The following is a 9,981-nucleotide window of genomic DNA, read 5'->3' as shown; positions in this document are numbered from 1 at the left end:
CTACAATACTAATAATTCTCGACAGTGGAAAGGAAGAGCTCCCTTTTAATCTGAAGAGACCTCCAGCAGAACTGGTTGGGGTGAGGCTAAAGTGAAAAGTAATAGCACAGAGAAACAGACGGCAAACAAGAGAATGTAAACACTGGACATGTTGGTGGAAACCATCGCCACACAGATCCAGAAATACCAGCAGAGAGGTACAAGGAGAGAGAACAGAGAGGGCAAAACACAACAGAGAGATGACACAAAGTTAATAATGGGCAATCGTGCATATAAATGCATGGAGGAAGTGACAAGGGTAAACACAAGTGAAGACAGTCATTTGAACAGAGTAGCCAAGGTAGAACAGGTGGAACTATAAAAGCAAAAGAGTAAAGGAGAAAGCCGAGTAAAATCTGGCAACCGATCAATACAACAGCAGGTCGATAAAAAGAGTGGGCATGGCTGGGGCACCTTCAGGAGGAACTAAAAGCAATGGAGAAAAAAAAAAGTGAGTCTATAATTGTGATTTTAAATTGCCAATGGTGGGATAGGATTTAATGTGGAGCAGGGGACTGGTCCAGAGCCTGATCAAAAAGCCTGTCACCTTTGGGTTTGAGGTACGAGTAAATGATGTTGACCTAATTGGCCTTATCAAAGACAATGTAAAGTGGCCTAGTAAATGCCAAAAGTACCAATACACCATCTTTCTTGATGGACGTTTTTACATGAAACTGTAGAAAATAAGTCCAGATGTAAATAATAAAATAGTTAATCTCTATGTAAGTGCTTTAGTTTCAGGGTCTTGGTACAGTACATGCAGGCTCCCTGTCACAGCCTGCTGGGTCTCTAGACTAGAACATGGGCATCATTAGTGTTATTAGGAACACTAATGTTCTTTTTCTACTACTGTACGATAGGGCAAAGCTGACACTGGGAAAAAGGTCTATAAAAGTTTTAAAGGTGAAAGTTGTTCACACTGACAGGTGCTACATGACGGTGTCTGGCACAGTCTACCGCCTGCAGTCCGGAGAAGCGGTCTAATAGGGCAAATGAAAGGAAAACACCCTTGTAGACGGATCCCGGTAGTCAGACAGAAGTGCCAGCAACTACAGTGATGAGAAAAACTATGTGAACCGCTCGGAATGCTTTAATTGGTCATTAAATGAGATCTGATCTCCGTCGAAGTAACAAGTGTAGACAAACACAATGTGCTTAAGCTAATAACGTAAACAATTATAATCGTTTGTGGCCTGAGCTTCAGCTGGCAGAAAGCCGCCCTGACGCTATCCTCAAAAATACCTCAATAAACTTGGAAATGTATTTTCTCCTCAGTAATGAAGAGCTGCCCTGGCACAGAGGCATCAAAGCACTCCAAATCATGATGCTCCCTCGATCACACTTCACCTTTCCAAATGCCCTTTTGATGCTATACGTAGTGCTGCATGTTCCTCCTGAACAATTAAACCCAAACACCATGTCTGTTCAATAATTTGCACGTGGTACAGCCACGAACAGAGCTGTTAAGCAGCTCCAATAATTCCTTTAAGCCTTTAGCTGTTACTTGGGGCTTCTTTTTTTTACCTCATTGAACATGCAGCGTTGTGCCTTTGGAGTCATCTTAGCTGGACACCCACCACGAACAGCTACAGAGCTAAATTGTCTCCACTTACAGACAATCTGTCTAACTATGATATGATGAATATCTGAACTCTTTCAGAATATGTTCTAACTCTTTTCATCTTTATGCAAATCAACAGTTTGATGCTAAGTGTTCTCTTTTAACAAAGCACGACTCAAATTAGGAGATGCTTCCTGTGAATAGCAAAATGTTTGTGTTTGTTTGTGAGTGTAACTTAGAGGCTTCAACAATTTAGTATTCTAGACGGATATTAATTCCAAAGGGTCCATTTACTTTTTCCACAAAATCCTGAATAAATCAAAGCTTAAAACCTGAATCTGTTTTCACTTGCCCACAGCTGAATTATTAGCATTGATAGTAAAGCTTGAAAAATGCAAAGTCTTGGCATTCTTTTGTCCTGGATTCATACGACTTCGGTTTTTGCTTCTTGTTTTACACTGTTTTTTGGGCTACTTGCTGTAAAATGTATTATTATCTTGGAAAGCACACTGAGGCTTGTGTGATTTTCTAGAAATGAGGTTTCTTATTGCTATGCAGGGGGATGATGAACAGGAGGCAGCGTGCCAGACAGACAAAACAAAACACAACACAAAACTCTCTACAATGCGGTCTGTGGAATAGCTGAGTGACATACAGTTTACCTTATTATCAGTATATTAGCAGCTTGATGTTTTACACATTTAAACTCAGGTAGCTGATGATCATTGTGTCCTGCTGTCAGGAAAACATCCATTTAGCGTATATGCCAAATTAACTTGCGCGGTCTCCATACTGAAGCGAACACATAATTAAACAAAATCTAGAAATCAAAAATCCACAGGCGTCCTTTATTACATTTTCACTCATTTTAATAAATAGCAAGAATGCATTCAAAGGCTTTGTGCGCAGCAGCTGCTGACAAATATCATATTGTCATATCATATTGTGAACAGACCAACAGCTGCATCAGTATGCAGATAGGATTAAATATTCATTCTGCCGACTACAATTAGACAAAAAATATCACTTCCATTTTCGCACAGCCACGGTGTGAGGGTCTCCTCGAACTCATCGCTTCACAAAAGCATTCAAGATACTAATTAAGTCCGACATGTCCACTGTTTGGAATTCACTCGCTCTTTTGAAACATGTCTATAGTCAGTGATACATTTACTACCACGTGTTCCAAGGGAGGGGGTTTAGTTTCACGGCGGTCTGAACTGAGAGCGCAATATTAGACAATATATTTCGGTGAGACACCTCAAACTCATTTGTGAGTCACAGTTAAAAATATTTGTGTTATTATCTGCCTTTATAAACTTTAATTGGAGTCTATCTTGTAGCACTAGTGTCACTTTTTCAGCTTCATTATTACTGAGAATAAAGTAACAGAGGAGGAAGCACCGCTAGATTTAATGAGTCTCTCAATCTTTCTGAAAATAAGCTAGACTTCAGTTTGTTTCCTCTTGCATTTCACAAACTTAATCCCCTTTGGTGAGATCCAGGAGAGCACTTTTCAGTTTCCTGCAAGCTCATTCTCCTCCAGGCCATCTCTCCTCCACGGTGCTCAGAGGAATGCAGATGGCACTTTACCTAAACACTCCAGCTGCTCAGTACTCTCAAACTTCTCTTTCTCTGCATCAAATTATTCCAACAAGAGAGCATTCAGATGTGTTTTGCGGCACATCGTGATCTCATTTTGAAATTTAATGTCTCAGATGCTTCCATTCACGAATTATGCTCGCAGCTTTGCTTACTAGCATGTGAAATGAGGCTGTAATGACGCGAAATGAGCAAAGAACTGACAAAGGCCTGCATACGTTAAGAACGATCGCGATCCTCCGAGAAAATGCAGGTAATAAATGCTCCACAATCATTTATTCCACTGCTCTATAAACTCGGCCTCCTCCAGCTTGGCATATAGGGAATGAGAGTAAAGATTAAACTGACATTTGAAATATGTGTCCCAGTGACAACACTCCTTGAGCAAACAACACAAACTAATGATCTCATGGATGTGCAATGTTACAAATGGAGCGCAACCATGAATAATTTGGGAACTGTGTACATTTAGCAAAAAAACTTCCAATTTTAGCACAAGCTGAGAGCACACATCTTTGGATACTGTGTCCTATCAACTCTTAATCTTTGCTCCAGTGATTTATGCCCTCATTTCGTCACTACATTACTACAACATTATGATGAACGGCTCCCTCTAAAGGCTTTATAAGTTTCTGCAATTTACCGAGTCCCTAAGAGAAACCTCAGTGAGTGAAGATATATTTCATAGCTGTATATCTAATCAACTTCTTTTTTTTTTTTTTAGAGCGTCATACTAAAGTATTCCTGTAAAGCCTTGAGCATTATATCAAGTGAACGAAGATTACAATAGACGCCGCTTGGGGGTCCTTTCAAAATCATCATCTTCTACAGACAAGATTTCCTTTAGACGATATTAAAGCAGAATGCAGAAAAAGGCAAAGGCACTGAATTACTTTATTAAGTTAGGTTTTTACATCCAGGATTCAACTAGAATGAAACATTTTCCAATATCTCACAAAGTCATAACCAGAGGCCAGTCTAATAACAGCCCAAAATGAAAAGCAAAATCCACTTAAACAAATCTTAAACATGACTGTAACCAATGAAAAGATCCACCGCGGTCGTATTAAACAGCATTTGCCTTGAAGTAGGGCGGTCATGCCTACTGTCAGAAAACCTCAAGATCAGAGCTACAGCGCAGTACGCCGGGAAGATGTAGACATGAGATCAATGCACGTCAAGGTGTTGTAGATTCCTGGGTGAATACATAAGCTATAACTGAAATGTACATATTGTTAATGCTGCCTTTAAAGCCTGTTTAAAACTTTTAACTGAAATGATCTGATTTCATAACACAGCTCAGTCTCCTCTCAGTGTTGTTGCATTTTTGCCCTCCAAATGCTCAACAGTGAACATGTTGTTCTTATATGTAAGGACAGCATGTTCATGTTTGAGTATACTCCACAGAGTAAAAAAACTTTAATTATGTAATAGCCAAAGCCAAAATGATTCATACACCTCTCTTCTATCAGCTTATCTGGCACCTTGAAAGCCCCAACATAACTAATTTTACACCCTATTGTGCCACCACTATCTTACTGTATTCTCACAGCCAAACTATGAACTAAATTTGGTTATGCAGTGCAAGTGTCTTGCTACGTATTTAGCCTGAGAGTACCCTCTGAGTTGCACTAAGGAGATCATATCTGTCCGTTATGTAACCACACAAAGGTAGCTAAAAGTCAGAATAGATGTTAAACAGCGATTCGACGCTTGCATTCACAACTATCCCTCTGTGTGTTTTCCATTCATGGGACGTAAACCTGATGTCACGTCGCTGCAGTTGCAAGCCAGCAGATTCAGCCCCATGCCATGTAAACGGACAGTCTCTTGTGGGAAGAAATATGTGCCTGAGGGACTGTAGCCAAGGATCAGGTCATGCTGCTGCACTGTGAGAAATAAGAGTTGAAGCTTTCTTCATGTAAACCAGATGTCTCTGCTTTCCGTCTCAGCTCAGACTGCAGAGATCCTGAGTGAGTACGCCGCTAATAAAGCACAACAACAATAGTCCACCTATTGAACACAGAAGGTCATTTCTCATGTAGATCAATAATGCCATTCTGACACTTTTATTTAAATCAAGGGAAGGTTTGTGTTCTTGTGTTAGGATCATGCTGCAATAAGTTACGATCATTTGAACATCACAAGCATTAAAGAAAGCACCGCAGGCGAGACTGCACACCTGAATTAGGATACATCGAATATGACACATTGCAATGACGTATTTTCATTGGCTGCAGACTAATCATTAGCAAGCCTGGCCTTTGTGATTTAGTCTTAAATAAATTTCATTGGATGGCATTCAGCAAACTAAATACAGTCAGTTTTACAAGAGGCCTGGACAGTTTGAGGTACAAAGCACATCTCACGAAAGGGGAATCTTACAAAGCTGGAGCTGTTATTGGGCGGAGGTGCAGCAGCGCTTTGTGGAAAAGGGAAAATGCTGTAAACCTGACTACACTAATGTTGTTGCAATGGTCTCTTGGATACTGTTGTCCCTGAATGAACCACTGGTCAAATGTTTGCACAGCCAGAAAATGTTTTTTTGAAGTTATTTTTTTGGTCTTTTGTTTTTTGCCTTTATTTGATAGTGAAGAGAGAGACAGGAAAGTGGGGGAGAAGAATCTGCAGCAAAGGGTCATGAGCCGGACTCAAACTCACTACCACTGCGTCAGGGACTTTAGCCCCTGTTCACGGGACACCAGCTCAACCAGGTGAGCTATCACGGTGCCCCAGAAAATGCAGCTTTGATTGCTGGCTTGCATTGAAGTTTGCATACAGTGAGGCACTTACATACTGTGACTGTAAGCTGACAACGTCATGTGAGTCTCCAGGAAGGATCCCACAACTCAGATTTCAGCTAAATGACTAGATTTCTTCTTAGTGTTATATTTTAACTGTAAAAAAAAAAACAGCACAGCTATATAGTCTTAAAATATCCCTACAGGTCTTAGTGAAAGTAGAAGACAAATCAGTGACTAATGAGAATATATATATAACAGCTACAGTTCCACATAAAGTCTGAGGCTGTTATCTTGCAACGGAGGTAAGACTTTCCAGCTTAACAATTCTTGGCAAAAAAATAACCAGGCTCATGTTAGCACACGCTGGCTCCCCAACATCATAAATCACATTAAAGATCCTGCGTGACACATAGTTGTCTCACATATTAATCAGCTTTATTCGAATTTACCGAATACATTTCTAAGGGTTCTGGCTGCAGGATCTGGGTCCTCGTTGATGACTTCAAGAGAGAACAGATACTTGGCATTTATTACAAGCCTATTATAATGTCACGTCTGTAATACATTTCCATTATACTCCGTAAACAGTGTTACCATGAGGACCAATTTGAGCACAACAGTGCAGACTGACTCAGTCTCAGGAACTAATATTCAGTGATTTGTTCTACTGTAACAGAAATGTCACTGTGTTTTACCTGTGCAGATTGTGTAGTGGAACAATCATAATAAAGTTAATTTATGTCGCACTTTTCTTTACAAAGTTCCAAAGTGTTGAACAGGAACAAATACAGACGGCATTGTATTAATCTGTGAAACTAATGAGTGCATAAATCAGTTTAGAATAATAATACATTGTTTTCCTCAGCTCAAGTTAGAAAAAAAAAAGTTGTTTCTCAAGACTAATGGCCTTACAGGAATACCAACAGATTCACAATGCATGAATCTGAAAAGCTCATTTCACAATATTGCTATCTGACATACTTAAAATGAAATGATACCAGAATTTTCTTCACTTTTCCCAGAAGTCCACCTTGAAATTTCTCCTATGATGCCATAAAATAAGCTTCTTTTTGTTTTCTTTATGAGATTTTCCATGCTGTCACACCTCCTCCAGCAAGTTAGTCAAAGCAAAGGCGTCCACTGACATGGATTTGTCACAAAAAACAAAGACTTGAGTCACTTTTATTGTCTGACGTTGCCTGAAAATTGCATCAAAGGTCCACACGTACCGCAGAGCTGTCCTGTTAGTCACACTTGCTGATGTTGCAACACTAAAAAGCCTCGATTTCCTTCAGATTTATTTACTTTTTCTCACGCCAAAAGCAGTGTGGCTCATGTGCAAGAAGCAAAAATCCCTGTTTTATTTCAGATTAATGAAAAACAAAGACTTTAAATGGATTCCAGCCACTTCCTGAATTTGGAAACATGTACAAGGCACAAAAAAAGAACAAAAGCTCCACTTTACTTCTTGTACACAATATTTCTTGTATGAAAATGCATAATAAAAAATAAACAAATGTAAAAAGTGACGCTCAGGGAAGTTTTGGGTAAAGTTGCAACCGCAGAAATCTCATCATCACAACGCCCACAAATCTGATCGTCTAACACCTTTAACAGTGAAGGAAACACGCCGACAAAAGTTTGTGCTGTTTGGCATTTCAGACAATCACATCCGACAACAGGGTCACTGACCTTAAACAAGCTCTCCTCCGCTTCGGTACCGTAATGCCGCATCAACGCCGAGTCCAAGCTCCTGGTCTGCCTCAGCCTCCGCTTGGAAATACTTTTGGGACTTAGCGAGCATGAGAAAACACTGCTTAGCAATCCTTGAGCGGACATATTTCATTTAGCAACTCAGTTCGTGGATTAAAAAAGAAAAAAAGAAGTGTTAAAACATATCTCTGCTACAAATCCAAACCAACGCGTAAAAGACGCACGGCTCCACAGCAGCACCAAATCCCAGGCGCGTCACCATGCTCGCTATTATGAAATACGCGCCTGTACTCTCTGGTCACCTCCTCCTCCTCCTCCTTCACCTCCTCCTCCTCCTTTTTCTCCACTTCCCAACTCTCTGACTCAGTACTTCCTGCTTTCATCATTTTAATAACGATTTAAAGAAGTGTGGGTTAATTTCCCCAAAGCACCAAAATAAACAATACACCCAGGCATTTTAATTTATGCGTGGGTATGACTCACTTAAAGCTGGTTCCTGCTGTTAAACTAGAAAAGGATTAATTGCAATGAACACCAGCAGGGTAAACACAGTGGGCTAAAGCCTTCAGATGTGACCAGTGCAATTCAATGGGGAAAAAAATGACCCTCTAGTGAGACATTCTTATAAACTTATAGCCTATGTTTATGTTGTTGTTCATCAATATCACACAAAAATGATGAGACATTCCAGAGATTTTACATCTAAATATCACATGTAATTATCCTAGTCTCTGTAATTGATTGATAATGATTTAGAACAAAACTTATTACATAAAATTTAAGCCCTGTTAATAAATACTTGATGTAAAGCTCAACATTTCTATAAATAGTTCCACCCAGTGTCTGGATTTCTAGAGAAGCCCTTTTATACCCAGAAAACACACAACAAACTTCAAGTAAAACTACCAAAATTACCCTTTTAGTCCTTCCCGTTTGCCTCTCAAATGTAATAAGTCTTCTGGGACAGACCTTGCCCAAATTTACGGCTCTCACCCTGCAATTTTTATTCCCCCCCCTCCTCCACACTTCACCATAAGGCAGTTGAGATACATGGCATGCAGCGCCCTCGGAACAGAGCCTTCCTGTGGGAGCCCTGGGGAAGGGACCTGTGTGATAACATGACATGAGAACCAGCACTGTATGGCCACGATAAGGATTCATCAGATACCACAGTCCACCAAACAGACAAGGGAAGTGGTGATAAGAGGGCGGCTTCGCGTTTGATCCACTTATTTGGTGGTGGCGAGGTTTGGAGTAAGAGATTCTCATCACACTTCCCGTTATATCATTTCTCAGAGGGTTAGGTGCAGCTTACATCCCCTAACCTCGTAAAGGATGTCAGAGTAAATGCCGGGTTCAGGAAGGTGCTACATGTGAGGCTTAGAGATTTTTTGTTTTGTTTTTTTTTTTTAGAAATACAGTCATCCTCAAATGTATTCATACCCTCCCATTAAAGAAGGGGAAAAAAACACAGCTGTCACTGAAATAAGTTGAAATTGACAAAAGTAATGATAAATAAAAATTTAATGAAAATCATGACATTGCTTTTGAATTGTGGTTCAATGGAAAAATTAAAAAAAAACAAAAAAAACAAGCATGATGGGACCTATAAACTAATATTTAGTTGAACAACCCTTTGAGACAATCACTGCAATCAAGTGTTTTCTGTAACTCTCAATCAGACTTCTGCACTTGTTGACAGGGATTTTGATTTTGGCCCATTGCTCATCAGCAAAGTGCTCTAATTTGTTAGGGACAGTTTTTTTAAATTATTATTCTTTTCCACCACAATTCAAAAGCAATGTCATATTTCACCAAACTATAATTTAGCAAATTTTTATTTATTATTACTTTTTTCAATTTCTAGTTGTTTGAGTGACTTTTGTGAATTTTGCCTTTTCTTTAATGGAAGAGTGTGAATATATTTGAGGACGACTGTACAGATTCATGCTTAAAACAGAAAGCTTTTTTTCTTTTTCTTTAATCAAATTCATGTTTTGGAACATAAATGAGGATTAGTCTTTTGATCAGTGGAACAGTGCAGTGCAGAATTATACAGAGGGACTATAACGAGCAGTACAATGTGCAGCCTGCTGGCAGGGATGCTGTTAGTGCTGCTGCCTCAATGGAACCATGCAGGTTTCTGGGGATGCATGTGGGAGGTAATTTTTCCTTGTGATTTATGAGGTTAGTTCTCCGGTGCCATTAGATTTTTGAGGGGGATATTAAATACAAGCAAAACAAGGCTCTGTTCTAGCATTTACATTCTCTTGTACAGACTTCTCAGACCTGCGATGAGAATATCATTACCACAGTGTTATA

At 39.6% G+C, this 9,981-nt stretch overlaps 1 protein-coding gene across 1 annotated transcript in view; it reads right to left on the bottom strand.

The window, feature by feature from the left end:
• LOC103352939 (rho GTPase-activating protein 6) overlaps positions 1-9,981 on the bottom strand; it is a 36,758-nt gene that overhangs the window by 14,200 nt on the left and 12,577 nt on the right. Inside the window, exon 2 of the mRNA XM_008275652.1 lies at positions 7,639-7,926. Coding sequence (XP_008273874.1) covers positions 7,639-7,785 — 147 coding nt within the window. The 5' untranslated portion in view covers positions 7,786-7,926. The remainder of the gene's footprint in view (positions 1-7,638; positions 7,927-9,981) is intronic.

The sequence above is a fragment of the Stegastes partitus genome, unplaced genomic scaffold (genome assembly GCF_000690725.1).
Source record: "Stegastes partitus isolate 25-593 unplaced genomic scaffold, Stegastes_partitus-1.0.2 Scaffold56, whole genome shotgun sequence".
NCBI classification, from domain to species: Eukaryota; Metazoa; Chordata; class Actinopteri; family Pomacentridae; genus Stegastes; species Stegastes partitus.
Note: the sequence above shows the minus strand (reverse complement) of the source record. Positions and strands in the feature narration are given on the sequence as shown.